Genomic DNA, 22,588 nt, shown 5'->3' with positions numbered 1-22,588 from the left:
TCATATGGTGTCCAAGAAATGGTGACAAATCTCACAAAGGGACTAGGCTCAGCAGGGCTGGAATATTCAGGGAAGGTGTCAAGAAGAAAGATGAACTTGAGTTGGCTTTTGAGAGATTCATAGGACTCCCACAGGCAGAGTGAAAGAAAGGCATTTTAGGTGGACAAACACACAGACAAAAGCAGAAATGCGGGTGGTGTGACTGGGATATGGTGAGGGGCTGCTCTGGCTGGAATGGAGGGCTGCCACAATCATGGAAATGGTAAATGAGGCAAATAAGGTTGGACTGGTAGCATAGCATCAAGGTTGCCAGCTTATTAAATCACTCTTCCAATATGCTAGCACTGGCCTGTTGGGAAAAGTAATACATCATGTAATCGAACAAAAGACAAACAGAGGCAAGCTCCAGGAATGGGCACTGTAAACAGGACTTGCCCCAGAGTAGCCTACAGATGTAGGCTGTAGATAAGTTGATGCAGGTTGAGCATCTCTAATCTGAGGGGGAATGTCTCACATGGTGTCCAAGAAATGGTGACACATCTCACAGAGGGTCTAGGCTCGGGAGGGCTGTAGTATGAGACGTTCCCCCTCTCCTGTGAACTTCAAAATGTGGCCAACAATTTTTTTAAAAGATGCCTACTCTGTAGTGCTTTAACTGGACCTATTTAGACAACGCCTTACACACTGGAGGACGATACTGTGTAAATCTAATAAGTCTACAAGACAATACTTCTCTCTTTTGGCTCTCTCCTTCCTCTCCAGGGTGATGACAACTCCGTGAGGGTGGAGATTACACCTCTCTCATCATTTCAGCAACAAGGAAATAAATTAGTGGCAGAGTAAGGGTGACTTGGTGAGTACATCCAATTGTTGACATAGTTTTGGACGGGAGAAATTTTGCTATTATATCGACTTCTTAAAATAGTCTAGTGGGATTAACTTGGTTTCAATTCACAGAGATCTGGAAGCGAGGATCCTTTAAAAATCCTGAAATATACACTGCAGTAAAAGAACAAAGCATACACCTCAGCCTTAAACGACTGAAGAAGTATGTCAAGTAGCAGCAGGTGGGAAAGTGGCTTTGGTTTTCAGTTTGTAAGCTCTGAATCCACACAAAGACAGGACTGCATTCTGAAAACCTGAATTAATTATTGTCCTTACCACAATGAGGCAGAAAAGTGTAATCAAAGTCGTTAGTATTTCAGTCATAATTAATCCCAAGATGAGTTTGTCGGTATAGCCATATCCTGGAACTTCTTTTGTGAGCTAAAAAAAAAACCAGAATGAGAGCTAACTATTCAAAACCCCAGTATTCCAGGTGAGTAGCTTACAGGTTCATTTTTATTTTTTTGAAACAGGGTCTCACTCTGTCACCCACGCTGGGGTACAGTGGTGCAATCACGGTTCACTAGGCTCGACCTTCCTGGGATCAGGTGATCCTCCCACCTCAGCCTCCCGAGTAGCTGGGACTACAGGCACGTGTCATCACCCCAGCTAATTTTTTTTATTTTTTGTGGAGACAGGGTTTCACTATTTTGGCCAAGCTGGTCTCAAACTCCTGACTTCAAGTAATCCACCCACCTTGGCCTCCCAAAGTGCTGAGATTACAGGCGTGAGCTACCACCCCCGGCCTACAGTTCATCTTGTGCCCTAATCTATTTCACTCTCTACATGAGCAAAGTGGGAGATCACTGTCATAGCCAAAGTTACATGGCCAAGAAAAGCTATGGCCTGGGAGTCCCAGGTTCTCCTGTGTGGGCACTTTCCTGGGATATGCTAAATGATGGGAAATCTGGGTCTCATGTTTCTGTGTGGTCCTCACCTCATGCGACTTCTGCTCTTTCTGTTCATTCTGGGCTTCCGTGCTCTCATTAATGTAGTTGTCGGTCTTCCATTGGTCCATATCCCATTCTACTTTGGATGCCATTACTTCCTGCTGCTCACTGAGAAGCTTCATCAGGAGGCCTGTCCTGGAGATGAGCTTGGCACAGCTCACTTGCACATGGGCCCCAGAGCAGTCCATCTTCAAGATCCGGATAACATGAGACATGAGCCTTCTCACATTGTTGTTAGGGATAAGGGACTGTAGCTGCTGGGTTAGCTGAATTTCAAACTGATCACCTGGGGACAAGAGCAATGGGTAATTGAAGCTTTTGGGCTCAGGAGACAGGTCAGTGCCCACGTTGTTGTATTCCCATTTTGTCTCAGTTTGTTTAACAGTTGGCCCTAAGTTGAATGCAGTCCCAGCAGAATCTGCCTCAGGAGGATGATTGTAGTTTGTGTTTTCAGAGATGGTGCCTTCTGGCATGTTAGTGTTTTCCATAAAAATGTTTTCTTCAAAGGCATTTCTTGCAGTTGTGTCTTTTATATTAGTGTTTTCTATAAAACGTTCTGAAGGAGCAGATACTTCCAGAAAAGTGTTTTCTTGAGGCCTCAGGTCTCCTAAGGATGAAAAAGCCCCTTGTGAAGGGGAATTTATGAGGCTCTTCGCTGCAGAGAATGGAGGCCTGTTTGCGAGCATCAACCTATTAAGATAACTTTTCTTTCTGAACTTTGGACTCTTTTTGACCTTGGGTGTTCTGTGGGTCACACGGGAGCGAGTTTTGTGAAAGCGGTATTTTTTTCCGGAATGTACGATTGGTTTAGAAGCTTTCATATTCGTAACTCTAGACTTCGCACTTTCTAAAATGGAAATAGCGTGGGTTAGGTCTTTCCATCTGTCTCTCACCTGAGGTAGGGCTTTTGCAAAGCTGGAGGTAGAAGGCGCGCCCTTGGAGAAGGGTTTCAGCACAGAGCCTGCTGCCTTACGCTCTTGGGTGAACAAAGGCTTGGTGTAGACAGCATTTCCCGCTAACTTCTCAGGCCCCTGCTGTATGTGAGGCTGTTCCAGCTCCCTTGGGGCTGGACTCCCGAGCCTTTTTTCTTCAGCAGCGTTCTCCACAGATGCCTGGGCACCCTGTTCCCTCCTGATGCTCTGCCTTCCTACCTCTTTGAAGGGCCTTTTCTGGATGCTCCTTGGGCCCATGAGGACTCTGTTCACTCTCTGCCAGTTTTTGCCTCCAACACTTTCAATCTTTGCCTGGCTGTTTCCTGTGGTTGGCAGTTTAACGAACGGTAATAACATTGATTTCACATCTGGGTTTACCGCTGAGAAATAAGGCAAGATGTAACTTAGTGCACTGATAACATCACTCTCGTCATTGGTGTCTAGCTGCTCACTCCCAAAGCCTGACAAGTTGATGCCGCTGCTGTCTGAGGGCACCTCCGGCTCAATAGTCAGCTCAGTGCTTGTGTGATTCTTCCGGGCTTGTAATACCTTCATGAACGCTCCTTCTGGATTCCCTACAGATGCTTCTTCAGCTGTCAAAAAAGAAGAGACTGCTTTGATCATGAAAGATGATGGGACGGGATGCATCAGTCCATAGCTGTACACCCCAGTCATACAGAGTAGGAGTCAGCAAACATTCGAGTGCCATTCAGAGAGGAGAAACACACACCCAATCCTAAACCTATGAAATGGCAACAACAAAAGGAGAAAATACATCTTTTGAAAACATGGCCACCTACTTGGAACATTCCATAGTGTGACATAGAGTAACTCTGCTTAGGATTATTTCCTTGATCCCCAGGGGCCAATTGCCCAGTGCTCAGTCAAAGCCCAAGGTGGAAGACAAGTGCTTCCCTGATGAGCTGATGAACTGGCCTCTCCGCAGACTGCTCCGTACCCTGTGCTGTCCTGCCTCAGATGCAGAGAGAGCACAAGGCTCCCGCTCTCCTCGTCCTCGGTGCGCCTGTGTTCTTGCTACCATCACAACTGAATGCAATGAAAGGCGGTCCTCTGAGAGGAGCAGGGTGGAGATGCTAAAGTGGAGGCCCCCTCCCATTGCTGATAGATCCTCATCTAGCATGCGCTCCACCAGCCCACCCCATTCTCTGCTCCCACATATCGTAGCCCCATCACAGAAGATGCGACATGGAAAAAAGCACTGTGTCCACCCTAGTTCTTAAATTTGGGCGGGATTTGGGGTGTAGGTTAAGAGTTTTTTAAATTTGCCAGATTGTATCCCTATGTTGTTAAATACACAATGAATCTCTGGTATGATAGCAGTTTCTGGATAAACATTACTTGAGGTCCTAAAATGCAGAAGGGAAAAAGCAACTTTTGTCAGATGCCTACTTTGCTTTCATTTCATCTCTAATATTTTGGATAGGGAATCATCCAAAGCTTCTGACTGTGTGAAGGTCAAGTGTGCCAGTGTGCAGCTGGGTTTCTTTTCCAGAATTAAAAGTATTTTGGGTGGTGGTGAGGGTCAGAGGAAGAAGTAAAGATTGTGAGAAAGGGGAAGAAACATGGGCTTGGGGAGAACCCAGAATTGGGGGCCAGAAGACCTGGCACTAGGCTACAGCACTTAGCACCTCTGATCTTGTTTTTCCTCATCTGTAAAAGGAGGTTAACAAAGCTTTTCTGTCCACTTCTTGGGGAGAAGGGAATAATATAATTGGTAAAAAAAAAAGTTTTGAAAAATAAGCAACAGTGACTTTATGTAACCAAGCATTATTAATTATCCACCCCACATCACTGGTAGATACCTGTATTCAAGCTATCTGGACATGAAAGCAGTCACATTTTAGAAGTCATGAAGTTGGTGCTAATAAACCTAATCTACAGAAACACTCTTGAAAGCCCTTAAGCATTTGTTCTGTGAACAGAAAGGTTTAAGATTCAGAGCATGTTCAGAATTGGATGGTCTAAGAATGGAAAAGCCCTCCATTCCATTAGAAGAGCCAGGTAGCAATTTCTGGTTATGGAACCAGAAGCTCTCAGGCTTCAAATAAAACAGCATCACTTGTACTCTTATAAAACTGTAAAAACAGAAAAACCAAAACCGTTATCTACATCTGTCCTATAAGGCAGAGAGTACTTGAGACCTCATGGATTTAAAACCAGCTTACAAACTACATTGCACTATATGAAGAAATTATCACTGTGGGCAAAGCATCAAGCAGAGAGCACAGTACACAGTGTGTGGATGTTAATGTTATTCCCTAGCCTTCCCATTCCTTTGTCTTGGTCCTTTGTGCATATGGAACAGTTCTATTATTAAATTTTGTAATAATAACTGAGAACCTGACTCTCAGCAAGGGATTAGTTCATAAATTGAGGGAGTTTAACTCTGAATGAGTAAATAAAAATAAAGCAATTGTATCATTAGCTTAAAATTTTATCATCATTAAAAATAAAAAGTTTAAAAACAAATACTTAAAATAATGTAACAATTTATCACCGCGCAATTTGGACTCACGACAATGTATGGTGTTTGTCAGACATGCACTGTTGCAATGCAGCTTGACTGTCTTGCAGACAGCCTCAATGCTGTTTTTAAATTGGCAGAGGCAGCAGGCCATATGGCTAGGTAAGATCCTATAGATGAAAACAGAGAGCAATAAATTAGTGGTAAAACGGTTACTTGAGTAGGTAAAGGAGGCAGCCAACGCTACCACAGGAGTGGGGAAAAGGTGTCATTGAAGCCTATGGACTGGACAGTTGGCTAGGAACCAGAAGGCCAATAGGAAGGAGGGCAAAGGTGCCCAACCGAAGGGTAAGCATGGCAGTGAGTATGGTATGCCTAGAATAAAGGTGGTTGGGATTAGAATTGGGTGACAGTGATTAGTAGTTTAATTCAGAAGTATCTCTTCCCAACTCAAAAGTCTCACTTTGGGCTGAAAGTACAGAGGAAGAAGGTAGACTTTAAAGAAGTCTGAATAAGCCCCCAACTTCTGGAGTCCCCTTCTCAATTCCTGTTGGGAGTGGGAAATATTATAAATTACTCTGGGCATTAAAAATAGCTTAGTTTAACCTGGATTGTGGGGTTAAAAAATAACAAAGATTGCATTGGCCAAATCTGGACAATTTGAGCATTGAAAAGAATAACAACAATAAGTTACAACATATTTAATATAAAGAAGAATCCATGAAGAGTGATATTGAAAAAGAAAGAGGGGGAGTTCTTCTTCAATGAAATAATGCCAGCTAGTAAATGCAGAAGGAACGACAGAATTTTAAAAAGTGTCACTTTGCAACCATCAGTGTAATACAAATTCATTCAGACAAGGATTATCACTGATGCACATTTGGTTGAAAAGACATTTGAGAACAGGATCTTCACTAAACTCAAAGTAACAACCCACAGATTATTTATTAATTACCAAGGGGAAAATTATTTTTTATTTTTACTTTTATTTTGTCACCCAGGCTGAAATACAGTGGCAAAATTATACCTCATTGCAGCCTCAACCCCCCTGGGCTCAAGGGATCCTCCAAAGTCAGCCCCCTGAGTAGCTGGGAGTATAGGCTTGCACCACCATGCCCAGCTAATTTTTTTTTTTTTTTTTTTGGTACTTTTGTATTTTCAGTAGTGACAGGGTTTCCCCATGTTGCTCAGGCTGGTGTAGAACTCCTGGGCTCAAGCAGTCCTCCCACCTCAGCCTTCCAAAGTGCTGGGATTACAAGTGGGAGCCACTGCACCCAGCAAAATAATTACAATGGAGAGATCTGGAAGATCACCTTAGTCAAGTGATCAAACTTAGTATTACAGGCCACCTGCGGTTACGAGGCAGGAAGGATACATCACCTATGCAGTATTTTTCCCAAAAATGCTTAACTTGAATTTCATCATGAGGAAACAGACAAATCCAGATTGTGGGACAATTTACAAGACAACTATCTTTGACTCTTAAAAAATGCCAATGTCATGAAAGATCAAAGAAAGTAGAGGCATGTTTTAGATTAAAGGAAATGAAGACATGACATGCAGTGCCTGATCTTTGATTGGATTCTGTACTATTCTTTCATCTTTCTGGCTTGTTTGAATTTTTTTCAATATGTAAATTTGGGCAAAAGAGATAACCAAGACAATTGATTAATTTATTGTTATGGCTTATTGGGGGCACTTTCAGAGAGATAAAAACAATCCCTGAACTGAAGTAAAAGGTTAATCTTACGCAGTATAGCATGGTCATTAAGAATACAGATTCCACAGCCAGACTATGCTTCAATCTCAGCTCCGCTAATAATGTGAATTTGGGCAAATTGCTTAATCTCTGTTCCTTGGCCTTGTCATTATAATAGTACCCACCTCTAACGAATTTTGAGGATCAAATGAATCAACACCTGAAAAATGCCTGGTGCACAGTGAGTGCTCAATAAGAGTTAACTATAATTATTATGTTGCAGAGGTTGTGGGGGGCCTTTTCTGAGTCCTCCAAAAGGATGGCTTTATTGGGGCCACATTAAGACTGTGAAAACAGAAGAGGGTTTCATGGATACAAGAAGTCTATGAGTTGGGGGTACAACATATAGAGTTTTAGATTAAAACTGCATCCAATAAGTTGGCCGGACACATCTTTCAAACCTATAGAGGAATAATCACAAGTGACTAGTATTACTCCTTTGGGTCCAGTGGAAGCCTCTGATCTTCATATGGAATGGACCCGGAACCATAACCCAGCATTTTGTTATATAGCAACCTTAACTCTGACACAAAGGTGTTTCTTTTGTTTATTTTGAGGCCGAGTCTCGCTCTGTTACACAGGCTGAGTGCAGTGGTGCAGTCTTGGCTCACTGCAGCCTCTGCCTTCTGTGCTCAAGTGATCCTTCCACCTCAGCCTCCTGAGTAGCTAGAACTACAGGTGTGTGCCACCACGCCTGGCTAATTTTTGTATATTTTGTAGAAATGGGGTTTCACCATGTTGTCCAGGCTGGTCTTGAACTCCTGAGCTCAAGCAACCCTCTCTCTTTGGCCTCCCAAAGTGCTGGGGTTACAGGCATGAGCCCAAAATTTTTGTTATTCTTTTTCTGCCCCGAACTTTTTATTTTAAACATTTTCTTTTTTTCCTTTAAGCCTTAGGATGGCTGGGAAACATTTTCAAGTGGTATAATGAACACCTGTATAACTTTCATCTGGAATCAATAGTTGCTAATACTTTGCCACATTTGCTTTCCTTGTGTGTATGTCTATATATTTTCTGGACAAAACCATTTGAGAGTCAGTTGCAGACATAATGACCCTTCACCATTGAAGACTTCAGTGTGCAGTCCCTAAGAACCAAGGCATTCTCCGACATAACCAGAGGACTATCATCACCCAATGGAACTTCATATTATCATTGTCTACTATGCAGTCCATATACACATTTTCACAATTGTCCCAATCATAACATGGCTTAAAAAATTCAGCATCCAATCAAACATCAGGCATTACACTTAGTACATGATTCTTTAGTCTCCTTCAATCTAGAACTCTTGCCAGGATTGTTTTAAAGTATACTGACAAACCTTTGAGACTGTAAATGACCTGAGGTATACTGGAGAATAGTTTTTCAATATGCATTAAAGATCATTACACATGAGCCAAGACTCAAATGAGCTGGCCTACTTACTTTGTACATAAATGAGAAATGTGTAAACTCCTGAAGACTTCCAATAATGAACTCCCATAAGACAGTTAGTTCAATGTCTTTATGGCCTTGGTGACAAATCATTACAGAGAATGAGAGCATTTTTCCTATCCACTAATGGTCAAGAAAAAAGCAGACAGATCCTCACTATCTTAGAGGACTAAGTGAGAAAGCTGGTTGATGAAGGGGACTTCATCCAGAGAGGAAGGGATCCAGCTGACAGGGAAGATGCTGCAGGAGGCTGAGGAAAGTGAGGCTAGAGCAGTAAAACAGATCTGAAAACCTAGTGAAGATAAGAAAGTGACCTGACAAAAATAAACGGAGCAGAGTGCTAAATGAAGCTTTCCATACTAATCTTTCATAATGCCCTCAACCAGCCTTAGCACAACTGAGTCTCTATTTAGCTTGCCATATTGTGGGGGCTGGTGTTACAATTTAAGTTGCAGTAAATTGTGTAACAAACTCACAATAGGGCCCTGCAGGCGTATATATACACATATACACGTACATATATATATATATGTACATGTATATATATATATATTTTTTAGACTGGGTCTTGCTCTGTCACCCAAGCTGGAGTGCAGTGGTGCCATCTTGGCTCACTGCAACCTCCACCTCCTGGGTTCAAGTGATCCTCCTGACTCAGATTCCCTAGTAGCTGGGACTACAGGCGTGTGCCACCACACCTGGCTGATATATATATATAACCTGCAAAGAAGGCCAGGCACGGTGTCTCATGCCTGTAATCTCAGCACTCTGGGAGGGTGAGGCAGGAGGATCACTTGAGACCAGGAGTCTGAGACCAGCCTGGGCAACATACTGAGACCTCATTTCTACAAAAAAATAAAAAATAAAAATAAAAGATACATCATATATGCAAATTAACTCAAAATGGATCATAGACCTAAATGTATATAATTTCTGGGAGAAGACATAGGAGAAAATCTTTTAGACGTTGGATTAGACAACAGGCTCTTAAAGATTTCTTAGGTAAGAAACAAAAAATCACAAGCCATTTAAGAAAAAAATGCTAACTTAAAGCTGATCAAAATTAAAAACTTGTGGTCTTCAGAAAACATTTTTATTTTTTACTTTTTTTTAAGACAGAGTCCTACTCTGTCGCCCAGGTTGGAGTGCAGTGGTGCAATCTCGGCTCATTGCAACGTCCACCTCTCAAGTTCAAGCACTTCTTGTGCCTCAGCCTCCTGAGTAGCTGGGATTACATGCGTGTGCCACCACACCTGCCTAATTTGTGCATGTTTAGTACAGATGGTGTTTCCACACAACCGGAATACTACTCAGCAATAAAAAGGAGTGAACAATTGTCCCTCGGTGTCTGCAGGGGATTGGCTCCAGGACCCCCTGCAGATACCAAAGTCCACAGATGCTGAAGTCTTTTTTATGAAATGACATAATGTTTGTATATAGCCTCAGGTATACTTTAAATACCTAATACAGTGTAAATGGTATGTACATAATTATACTGTATTTTAAATTTTCTACTGTTTTTACTGTTGTATTGTTGTTTTATATATTTTATTTTTTCCAAATATTCTCCATCCATAGTTCGTTGAATCTATGGATGAGGAACCTGCAGATATGGAGGGCCAGCTGTAGTGATAGGTGCAACAACATGGATGGTAGCATAATCTCAAAAAAATTTCTGCTGAGTGAGGCCAGGCAAAGTGGATCTTATCTGTAATCCTAGCACTTTGGGAGGCTGAGGCGGGCGGATCACTTGAGGTCAGGAGTTTGAAACCACCCTGGCCAACATGGTGAAACCTTGTCTCTACTAAAAATACAAAAATTAGCCAGGCATGGTGGCATGCGCCTGTAATCACAGCTACTTGGAAGGCTGAGGCAGGAGAACCACTTGAACCTGGGAGGTGGAGGTTGCAGTGAGCCTAGGTCATGCCACTGCACTGCAGCCTGGGTGACAAAGTGAGATTCCGTTTAAAAAAAAAAAAATTAGGCTTTGTGAAAGGAGCCAAACACAAGAGGCTACATGCTATATGATTTCATTTATAAGACATTCTGGAAAAGGCAAAAGTATAGGAACAGAAATCAGATTAGTAGCTAACAGGGGCTGATGGTGGGAGGATGGGATTGCCTACAAAGGGACAGGAGGGGCCTTTTTGAGGCATCAGAAATGCTTTATATTGGGAATGTGGTGGTGGTTATGTAACTATACATTTGTCAGACTCATCAAACTGTACACTTAAAAAGCTTGAATGTTACTATATGAAAATTATACCTCAATGAACTTGACTTAAGAAAATAATAAAACAAACCTAAAGAACCAACTAAGTAAAAATAAATCTCAGAAAGAAATAACTTACAGTTTTTCCAGTTCAACAGTCATCATGAGAATGTTCTTAAGTGTTGTAAGTGGGACTAGCGTTGTTCCCATGTCTCTGAAGAAGAAAGCCGAAACATTCATTATATGAACCCCAATAAAAAATTCTGTACTTAACAATTCAATTTTGGCTTCTCTATTAAACAAGCCAGCTCAAGAGTTTATTTGCTATAGAATTCCAGGGAGCTCTTATTAAAGAAATTAAAGTTGATTTGCATCATCAAATTAATGATACTCGAGCAGAATTTACACCTTTTTTTTTTTTTTACCATTATCTTCTCATTTTCATATTGCACTCACCATCTTATTTACTCTTTTCTTCATTTTTAGAATAACGAACACCTTTTCTCCTTTGCTTTCTTGGTTAAATAATATTCCTCCATGTGTCTACATGTTCCAAATCTATATGGGTTCTTCAATGCTGTTCTCTTCCCCTGCTGGCTGTCTTGACCATTATACATCTTTTTAATTTTTTTCTTTGCCAGTAACTTTTTTTCAATAACTCAGTTAAAATTTAAATTATGACATTTTAGCCTAAATGCAAAGTACTTAAGCTTTGATGAAAAATTTAAAAAGCATAAATCATCTCATGACTCATGGGAGTACTATAGTACTTACAGATATTTTAATGCTGGCAATTTAAAGAGATATGGATCTTCAACAGTTGTCAGAGGATTGCGATTGAGAATTCTGAAAAATGGAATGGAATTAAAATAACCTGCATTTTCAACGTGTAAAACTGCATGAAAAGTTTACATTCATTTTTTGGTATGGAACTTGTAGGTAAAAAAGAAAAAAATGTTTCCTGTTTTTACCTAAGAAATCACCATTAGACTCCGTAAAGCACTATTCCTCTGGGAACTACCGAGGTCTCTAGAAGATAAAGGATAGAATGCGGGGAAGAACTACAAGGAAAAAAATGTGGATAGCAAAGAAAAAATATGCCACAGAACTTTTCAGGTCAAAAACCCTAAAAGTGACTATGTTGGTAGGAAGCCCTGACTGTGGAGGAAACACTATTTCTAGCGTCCTCCATAATTCAAGTTGCTCATCATAATTCAAGTTGTTCATCTATTTTTTTTTTTTTTTTTTTTTTTTGAGATGGAGTCTCACTCTTGTTGCCCAGGCTGGAGTGCAATGGCTCCATCTTGGCTCACTGCAACCTCCGCCTCCCAGGTTCAAGCGATTCTCCTGTTCTGCCTCAGCCTTCCGAGTAGCTGGAATTACAGGCACCCACCACCACGCCCAGCTAATTTTTGTATTTTTAGTAGAGATGGGGTTTTACCGTGTTGGCCAGGCTGGTTTTGAACTCCTGACCTCAGGTGATCTACCTGCCTCAGCGTCCCAAACTGATAGGATTACCAGCATGAGCCACTGCGGCCGGCTGCTTGTCTTTTATCTTTATAAAGTTTTTAAAATTTATGGTTTAATTTGCACAGTTAAAAAAAAAATAGGACCAATTCTTTTGCTTTATAGCCAAAGAAGGAATAAATCTAAGAGGAGGAACTGGTGAAAACCATACTCCCCCTTGTCTTCTTGTGTGACATCACAGCCTTTCTTACATTGCATGTAATCACCTGTCCACTTGTCAGGCTCCTGGACTATGAGCGCCTTGAGGGCAGAGACCACATTTTTTTTTTTTTTTTTTTTTTTTTTTTTTTTTTCCTGAGACGGAGTCTCACTCTGTCTCCCAGGCTGGAGTGCAGTGGCGCAATCTTGGCTCACTGCAGTCTCCGCCTCCCGGGTTCAAGCAATTCTCCTGCCTTAGCCTCCCGAGTAGCTGGGATTACAGGTGCCCGCCACCATGCCCTGTCATCCCTGTGCCTGGCAATGATGTCTGAAATGTATTAGGCATTTAACAAATGTTTATTGAATAAAGAAATGACATTTTGTTTATATGTCAATAAAATGAATAAATTGATTTTGATGCAAATTTTTATTCCAAAATGCTGGAATCGATTTTCTTTTTAATTCTTTAAGGTGAACAAGAAAAAGAAACAGGAAGAAATAAAAGAAAATCTGCCTTTAGGTTAACCCAAGCATCATCTTTGTACTTCTGCAGAAATTATAAAAATAATAATTATTACAGTGAGTATCTACTGGGTTGCCAGGTATTTGTGATCAGCAAATACCTTACGTGGTAGATATTATTATTGCCCTATTTTTAAATGAGGAAACTGAGGCACAGAGAGGTTATATAACTTGTCCTAGGTCACCAAGCTATTAAGCAGCAAAGCTGTAATTTGAACTCATGTGTTTAATCTGTATGAAGAAAAAGGGTTTACTTTAACCTTAGGTTTTTTAAAAATTTTTATTTTCGTTCTTCATTCATTCTTTTTCTTTCTCTTTTTCCTTCTTTCCTTCCCTCCCCCTTCCTTCTTTCTATTTTCTTTCCTTTCCTTTCTTTCCTTTCTCCTCTCCCCTCCACTCCCCTCCCCTCCCCTCCCCTCCCCACCCAAACAGGGTCTTGCTCCGTTGACCAGGCTGGAGTGCAGTGGCGTGATCTTGGCTCACTGCAACCTCCACTTCCCAAGCTCAGGTAATCCTCCTTCCTCAGTCTCCCAAATAGCTGGGACTATAGGCATGCACACCACGCCTGGCTATTTTTTGTGTTTTTAGTAGAGATGAGAGTTTCACCATGTTTGCCAGGCTGGTCTTGAACTCCTGATCTCAAGTGATCCGCCCGCCTTGGCCTCCCAAAGTGCTGGTGTGAGCCACTGGGCCCAGCCTTAATTATGAGAAGACTAAATACAGAAGTGCCTTTCAACCTTCTTCTACTCCTCTGGGAGGACCTCTATGAGAATTACAATTTCTCATTAGCAGGGCATGGCAGCGCTTGCCTGTAATTCCAGCTGTTTCAGAGGCTGAGGCAGGAGAATTGCTTGAACCCGGGAGGCGGAGGTTGCAGTGAGCCAAGATCAAGCCACTGCACTCCAGCCTGGGCAATAGAGCAAAAAAAAGTGGATTACAATTTCTCTTTTTATGTCTTTCCCCTAATCATTTCCCATGATTAAATAGTTAATTAGTCTATGGTCAATGAGACTTTTTTTTTTAAGAGACACATTCTCACTCACTGTGTTGCCCAGGCTGGAGAGCAGTGGCTATTCACAGCCATGATCCCACTAGTGATCAGCATGGGAGTTTTGACCTGCTCCATTCCTGAACTGGGCTGGTACACCCTTTTTTAGGCAACCTGGTGGTCTCCTGTTCCCGGGAGGTCACCATACTGATGCTGAACTTAGTGCGGACACCCAATCAGCATAGCATGCTACAGCCCAGAATTCCTGGACTCAAAGGATCCTTCTTCCTTTGCCTCCCGAGTATCTGGGACTACAGGCATGTGCCCGGTGAGCTTTCAGAGATTTAAAACCATGTTGTAAGTGACATCAGTGAAAATGGTGGAATAAAGACATCCAGGCTGGGTGGGGTGGCTCACGCCTGTAATCCCAGCACTTTGGGAGGCCGAGGCGGGCGGTTCACGAGGTCAGGGGATCGAGACCATCCTGGCTAACAAGGTGAAACCCCATCTCTACTAAATATACAAAAATTAGCCAGGCGTGGTGGCAGGCGCCTGTAGTCCCAGCTACTCAGGAAGCTGAGGCAGGAGAATTGTGTGAACCCGGGAGGCGGAGCTTGCAGTGAGACGAGATTGCGCCGCTGCACTCCAGCCTGGGCAACAGAGCGAGACTCTGTCTCAAAAAAAAAAAAAAAAAAAAAAAGACATCCAAAAATTCATCTCTTCATAAAAGCAACAAACACCAAAAAAATGGCAAAAAAAAAAAAAAAAAAAAAATTGACCAGAATAAACTTTTTCAGAACTCTAGAAATGTAACCAAAGTCTTACAGCAACCCAAGGAGCATTTATTCAAGAAAAATTTCTCTAAGAACAGTGAGATTTATGTTAACTTGCCTTAGACCATTCCTCACTCTCTAGCTCAGTAGTCGCCTTGAAAAACAGCCCACATCCCCAACCAGAGGGAGCAGAATGGAGCTGGAGCTCCTTCAAAGCCTTATTCTCAGTTAACTGTCATGATGTCATCTGTCTGGTGGTTCCCTGGAAGACCTCATTTGAAAGGTTTGTCTTTATTTGACCAGAATGAAAGCTGTCTAGTGCTAAAGCCTCTCCACAGAGGGTGTTTTTGGAAAACAATTACAGACAAGTGTTTTAACATGGCAACTGTATTGGGCAATGAATAACAGTTTGGGGAAAAAAAGCCTAATCAAAAAGCTTAATAGGAAAAGCTGAGGAATGAGATGTCCACAGGAATTTTGAAACACTCTGATATATGCTTGGGAAACTAGAAGTCCATAAGACATATTCCTGGCAATTTGGAATGTCATGCACATGCATAGGGCAGGCTGTCAGCATGGTCAGGAAAGACCTACTAAGTTCATAAACTCTCACCCCTGGCTGATCTTGAGGTTCTGCACAAGCAAGAAGTGAAAGCTAAGGCATGGCTGTAAATTGTCTAGCTGAGTGCTGAAGGTATGCCCCAACATGTACACAGAGCCCCGTGGCAAAAACTAGGAGACTTATCAGTTCCAAGAATTTAAGTAAATCTTCATTTAATCATTAGCTGATCGGTAAGCTAACTGAGGAGAGACTTTAGTGGGAACACATGACGTATAATGCAAGACCTTACAGAAGAAGTTCAGAAAAGTCACTAAATAAATAGCAACTACTAACACAAGCAGCAGTAACACCAAACCCTGGCAGCATGGATATGATTTTCAGAATTGCTACATTATATTATTTAAAATATTCAATTTTTAACAAAAATTTATGAAAGATGCAAGGAAACAAAGTATGGCCCAAACACATGGTGGGGGGAGAAATAAGCAGAAATTGTCCCTGAGAAAGACCAGATGTTAGACTCACTAGACAAAGATTTTTTTATTTTTTATAGGTGGAGTCTTGTGAAGTTGCCCAGGGTGGTCTTGAACTCCTGGCCTCAGCCTCAACCTCAGCAGCCTCCCAAAGTGCTGGGATTATAGGCACGAGCCACCATGCCTGGCCTAGAGAAAGATTTAATTCAGCTATTTAAAATATGTTCAAAGAGATAAGAGAAATGATTCAGTTCTGTAGACTAGAGAACTAAAGGAAAGTATGAAAGCAATGTCTCATCAAATAGAGAATATCAATAAAGAGATAGAAACCATAAAAAGGAGCCAAATAGAAATTCTAGAGTTGAAAAGTATGGTAACTGAAATGGAAAAATTATTAGAGGTTCTCTCTCAATGGCACATTACAGCAGGCAGAAGAAAGAATTGGGAACTTGAAGGTTAATTGAGATTGTTGACTCTGAGGAACAGAAATAAAAATGAATGAAAGTGAAGGAATCTCAGAGACCTGTTTGTGGAACACATCATCAAGCTTACTAACATACACATAATGAGAGTCCCAGGAGAAGAAAAACGGAAAAAAGGAGAAAGAATATTTGAAGAAATAATGGCCCCAAACTTCCCAAACATGATGAAAAACAATCTGCATATTCAAGAAGCTCAAGGAACTACAAGTAGGAAAAACTGAGGGATCCACATCTAAACATACTGTAATCAAACTGACAGAAGCCAAAGACAGAATATCTTGAAAGCAGCAAGAGAAAACTCATCACATACAAGGGATCCTCAATAAGATTAATAGCTGATTTCTCTTCAAAAACAATGGAGGTGCTGGGCATGGTTGCTCACACCTGTACTCCCAGTACCTTGGGAGGCTTGAGGCTCAAGAATTGCTTGAAGCCAGGAGTTGGATACCAGCACTGGCAATATAGTAAAACCCTGTCTCTACAAAAAATTTAAAAATAACTGGGCATGGTGGTGCATGCCTGTAGTCCCAGCTACCCAGGAGGCTGAGGTGACAGCATTGCTTAAGCCTGGGAGGTGGAGGCTGCAACAAGGTGAGTGGTTGCACCACTGCACACCAGCCTGGGAAACAGAGCAAGACCCTGTCTAAAAACAAAGCAACCACACACAACAGTGGAGGACAAAAGGCAATGAAATGGCATATTCAAAGTGCTGAAGAAACTGTCAACCAATAATTCTATACCTGGCAAAACTACCTTTGAAATTGAAGAGAAATTAAGATATTCTAGATAAATAAAAACTGTGAGACTTTGTTGCTAGAAGACCTGCCCTATAAGGAGTACTAACGTGAATCTGCACAAAGAAATAAAAAGCACTGGCCAGGCACAGTGGCTCAGGCCTGTAATCCCAGCACTTTGGGAGGCTGAGGCTGGAGGATCACTTGAGGTCAAGAGGTTGAGAGCAGCCTGGCAAACATGGTGAAACCCTGTCTCTACTAAAAATACAAAAATTAGCTGGGTGTGGTGTTACATGCCTGCAGTCCCAGCTACTCAGGAGGCTGGGGCAGTAGAATCGCTTGAACCTGGGAGGCAGAGGTTGCAGCGAGTCAAGATTGTGCCACTGCACTCCAGCCTGGGCAACAGAGTGAGACTCTGTCCCAAAATAAAGAAAAATAAATAAGAAAAAGATACTTACATAATGCAATAATTATAAATCTAGTTGATGAACATAAAGTATATAAAGATGTAATGTGTGACAATAACAGTATAAAGGAGGGGGTGAGAGTGGGGCTTTAGAGAAGCAAAGTTTTTGTATACTATTGAAACAAAGTTGGAATTAATCTGAACTACAACGTTATAAAATTAAGATGTAGCTGAGATGACAGGTGCACACCACCACACTCGGCTAACTAAAAAAAATTTTTCGAGATAGGGTCTCACTATGTTGCCCAGGCTGGTCTCAAACTCCTGGCCTCTAGCAATCCTCCTTCCTTGGCCTCCCACAGTACAGGGATTATAGGTACGCACCACTGCAACTGGCCACAAACATTTTTTTTTTTTATTGTTCATTTTTCAAGACAGGTTTTCACTCTGTTTCCCAGGCTGGAGTGCAGTGGCACAATCATGGCTCACTGCAGCCCCGACCTCCCGGGCTCAAGGGATCCTCCTGTCTTAGCCACCTGAGTAGCTGTGACTACAGGCGTGTGCCACCACGCTCAGCTAACTTTTAAATTTTTTTTGTAGAGATAAGGTCTCAGTATGTTGCCCCGGCTGGCCTTGAACTCCTGGGCTCAAGCAATCCTCCCACCGCAGCCTCCCAAGTGCTAGGATGACAGGCGTGAGCCACTGCACTGCACAAATACAGAAGACCAAATTATTAAAATTAGAAATGAGGGGGGATATTACTATTGTTCTTAGAGACATAAAAAGGATTATAATATGAATAAAAAGGATTATATATATATAAACAATATATGCTAATAATTGGATAAGCTGGATGAAAGACACATTACCAGAAAGATATAAACTACTGAATCTGACTTGAGAAAAAACAGAAAATCTGAATAGACAGACCTATGTCAAGTAAAGAGATTGAGGTAGTAGTCAAAAAACTTTCCACTAAGAAAAGCTGAAGACCAGCAGGCAGCTTCACTGGTGAATCTACCAAATACATAGAGAAGAATTAACACCAATCCTTCATAAAGTCTTTCAAAATACAGATGAGGAAAGAACATTTCCTAACTTATTCTATGAGAGTGATATTAACCTGGTATCCAAACTAAAGACATCACACACAAAAAATTACAGACCAATATTTCTTATGAATGTAGATGGAAAAATGCTTGACAAAATCTGGCAAACCAAATTCAACAGAGTATTCTGTAAACATGGAGCAGATAATAATAGCACGATTCTCCAAATTGATCTATGGTTTCACTACAATTGTTTTTTTGAGTGAAAATGTTTTCATTCATTGGCCGGGCACAGTAGCTCACGCCTGTAATCCCAGCACTTTGGGAGGCTGAAGCAGGTGGATCATCAGAAGTTAGGAGCTCGAGAGCAGCCTGATCAACGTGCTGAAACCCCGTCTCCATTGGAGTCTGACTGTTGCCCAGGCTTGAGTGCAATGGCGTGACCTCGGCTTACTGCAAGCTCCACCTCCCGGGTTCAAGCGATTCTCCTACCTCAGCCTCCCGAGCAGCTGGGATTAAAGGCGCCTGCCACCACGCCCTGCTAATTTTTGTACTTTTAGTAGACACGGGGTTTCACCATGTTGTCCAAGCTGGTCTCTAACTCCTGACCTCAGGCGATCTGCCTGCCTCGGCCTCCCAAAGTGCTGGGATTACAGGCATGAGCCACTACGCCCTGCTAACATATCCTCTTTCTAAAAAGCTACATATATTGCAAAGTATTGGAATAGGAATAACATAGCAGTTAGGTTGGGCATTTGGGTTGATTACATCTTTGCTATTATCAGTGCAATTCTTATCAAAATCCCAGCTGGCTTCTTTCCAGAAAGTGACAAGCTAGTTCTAAAATTATAATGCAATTTAAGGCATCCTAAATAGCAAAATAATCTTGTAAAATAACAAAGTGGGAAGACTCAAATGTCCCAATTTCAAAACCCAAATCAAATCTACAGCAATCACAGTGTGATACTGGAATGTGGACAGACAAATAAATCAATAGAATAGAATTGACAACCCAGAAATAAACCCTCACATTTATGGAAACTTGATTTTTGACAAGGGTGCTAAAACAATTCAATGTGGAAATAATGTTTTTTTTTTTTTAAATGGTGCTGGAACAACTGAACATCTATGTGCAAAATAATGAAGGTGGACCCCCTACATCTCACACGATTATAAGAATTGATGCAAAATATGTCAAATACCTAAATGTGAGAGCCAAAATGATAAAACTCTTAGACAAAAACATGGGAGTAAATCTCATGACCTTAAATTAGACAGCAGTTTTTTCTTTTCCAAACTGGATTTTTTTCTTTTAAAACAATTTTGTCTTTTGAATTTAATGAAGTATCACTAGCTGAAGGCAGCCTGACATGGTGAAAAGAATGTCAGACTGATGAAAGGGACACAGCCTGATTTAAAACCAAACCTGGAACCTTTTTAAAGAAGAATAAGACATTTTATACACACACATGACACCAAAAGCACAAACAACCAAAGGAAAAATAGATACATTAGATTTTATCAAAATTAAAAACTTTTGTGCATCAAAGGACACTGGCAAGAAAGTCACAGAACTCACAGGATGAGAGAAAATATTGGCAAATTATCTGTTAAGGTCTAATATCCAGAGTATCCAGAAGATATACAGAATTCCTATAATTCAATAAAAAGACAAATAAATTTTTTAAATGGGCAGAGGATTTGAATAAATATTTCTTCAAAGAAGATATATAAATGGCTCATATACACATAAAAATGTTGAATGTCTTAAATCATTAGGGAAATGTCCATCAAAAACTGCAGTGAGATACTACTTTACACTCACTGGGATGGCTATGAGAAGAGACAGACAACGACAGTGTTGACAAAGACACGGAGAAATTGAAACCCTCAAACATTGCAGATGGAAGTGTAAAATGGAGCAGCCACTGTGGGAAACAGTCTGACAGGTCCTCAAAAAGTTAAACATAAGAGTTGCCATATGATCCAGCAGTTCTGCTAGGGATGCACCCTAGAATTAAAAACATGTCCACACAAAAAGTAGTACATGCATGTCCATAGCAGCATTATTCATAAAAGCCAAAATAAAGTAGAAACAACCAAATGTCCACTAAGTGATGAATGGATGAACTGATATAGTGATGGCTCCATACAATGGAATATAACTCAGCCTTGCAAAGGAATGATCCATGCTGCAGCATGGGAGGACCTTAGAAACAACATGCTTCGTGAAAAGAAACCAGACACAAAAGGCCACATACTGTATGATTCGTTTATATGAAAGATCTGTTTCGTAACACTAATATTCAATAAGATGATGTTACAAAGAGAAAGAATGTGAGTGCCACATGACTGGTTAAGTATGGATTCTCAAACTAGGGCTTTAAATATCCTTTGTGATTTTTTTTGGCATGAAAGCTTGTAAGACCACTGGTGGGCTCTGTACAAAGTCGGCTACCCCCTCATTCTATATCTTCCTCTGCCCACTTTCCTCCCAGCTATTAAAAATGAATGTAGGCTGGGCACAGCATCTCAAGCCTGTAATCTCAGCACTTTGGGAGGCCAAAGCAGAAGGAGAGCTTGAGCCCAGGAGTTTGAGACCAGCCTGGGTAACAAAGTGAGACCCTGTTTCTATTTTTTTTTAAAACAACCAAAAATAATGACTGTAAAGCAGTATGTAGCCAAACAACTTAGCAAAGTTTGTTATCTTTCCTCCAAAATTATCTCACTCTCCAACCTTCCCTCTTTCTTGACAGCTCATCCATAGCCTTGAGCTCAGCATTACCTCTGAACTAGGAAGCTCTTCTCCAGCTGACATTAGGATCTTTGCATTTGTCCCTAATGAAATCAAAATATAGGGCCACTCGATATTATCCTATTTTCCTCCTGTTCTAAGGCATTCTTTTCTTGACTAAGGTTGTGCCTGGGCGGTGGAGAGACTGAGTGGGAACTGGCTCAATGGCTCAAGTTTGAGGACTCTACAGCAACTCTTTTCCACAAACCAAATGATATGAATGTTTTTATTTATTTATATTTGATATTTTATTTATTTATATGTTATTTATTTATATTATTTATATTATTTATATTTATGTTTCCACTTTTTAAAAGTCTTTTTGTAGAGATCAGGGTCTCAGTTTGTTGCCCAGGCTGATCTTGAACTCCTGGGGCTCAAGCGATCTGCCTGTCTTGGCCTCCTAAAGTGCTGGGATTACAGGCATGAGCCAGCACGCCCAGCCTCAAGTGTTTTTAGATTCACAGTAGATGATCATTTCCATTTCTGGTTCAAGTCCTTCGTTTTATACATTAAACTAAGGCGCACTGACTCCCAGTCCATCACCTTTTTGGTATCTTTATGGGAGTAAAATGTGGCAAGCTTTTTTTTAGCCTCAAAGACTGTCTCCGAGTAAAAGTTTAAGAAGTACTGCTCTAAATAATTTTTTTAAATATGCCTTATTAGATGAGGAAAACTGAAATATTTTTGTACAAGCCTTTTGCTGTAGAACAATGGGACAGAATAAAGGTAGCTCACAAAATAAGGGAATATTTCTTGCCTGTTTTTTTTTTTCCCTCCAAATTCTTCTGTACAGGTCCAGACAGATGGGCTAAGTTTCCTTTCTATTAACTGAAGAGACAGAGATGAATGGACTGGAGCATGTCATCACTGTCTTAAATGTACTGAAATCCTAACAGCTTTAGCTGAAAAAATGTCCAAAGCAGGCCATGAAAATAAATTTAAATGACCAACTCCAAAATGATCTATGCTAGAATCCCAAGGCTGTTAGGGAAAACTGGTTCCATGGAAGAAGGTAGTCAAAGAAATAAGCAGATGACCTAGACCCTCACCCAATATGTGTGATGTACTTGGGGAGAAAGTAGCCTCTTTCCTTTATTCATCTACATAGGTTCGTGAGCCACACATCTCCCCACACCAAGCTCCTCAATACAAGACCTCGGACTGCATCACGTAAATGCTTTTTTAGGGGCAAAGTCTAGAGAATCTGAAACGGTGAGCCTTTTTTTTTTTGAGATGAAGTCTCACTCTGTTGCCCAGGCTAGAGTGCAGTGGTGTGATCTTGGCTCACTGTAAGCTCCACCTCCTGGGATCAAGTGATTCTCCTGCCTCAGCCTTCAGAGTAGCTGGGATTATAGCTGCCCGTCCCCATGCCTGGTTAATTTTTGTATTTTTAGTAGAGACGGGGTTTCACCATGTTGGCCAGGTTGGTCTTGAACTCCTGAGCTCAAGTGATCCACCCACCTTGGCCTCCCAAAGT

The 22,588-nt window shown here is 41.2% G+C and overlaps 1 protein-coding gene and 1 long non-coding RNA gene across 11 annotated transcripts in view; one reads left to right on the top strand and one right to left on the bottom strand.

The window, feature by feature from the left end:
* Window positions 1-22,588, top strand: part of LOC112129587 (uncharacterized) — a 121,982-nt gene that overhangs the window by 49,067 nt on the left and 50,327 nt on the right. For all 10 annotated transcript variants that reach the window (XR_002911944.3, XR_008515642.2, XR_008515640.2 and 7 more), the window contains one exon: window positions 763-853. This is a non-coding gene — a long non-coding RNA (uncharacterized LOC112129587). The remainder of the gene's footprint in view (window positions 1-762; window positions 854-22,588) is intronic.
* Window positions 1-22,588, bottom strand: part of LOC100447225 (leucine-rich repeat-containing protein 37A2) — a 42,741-nt gene that overhangs the window by 4,182 nt on the left and 15,971 nt on the right. Inside the window, 5 exon segments of the mRNA XM_054537173.2 lie at window positions 1,162-1,266; window positions 1,823-3,360; window positions 5,304-5,422; window positions 10,800-10,874; window positions 11,435-11,506. Coding sequence (XP_054393148.2) covers window positions 1,162-1,266; window positions 1,823-3,360; window positions 5,304-5,422; window positions 10,800-10,874; window positions 11,435-11,506 — 1,909 coding nt within the window.

The sequence above is a fragment of the Pongo abelii genome, chromosome 19 (genome assembly GCF_028885655.2).
Source record: "Pongo abelii isolate AG06213 chromosome 19, NHGRI_mPonAbe1-v2.0_pri, whole genome shotgun sequence".
Classification (NCBI taxonomy): domain Eukaryota; kingdom Metazoa; phylum Chordata; class Mammalia; order Primates; family Hominidae; genus Pongo; species Pongo abelii.
This window is presented reverse-complemented; position numbering and strand designations above follow the sequence as displayed.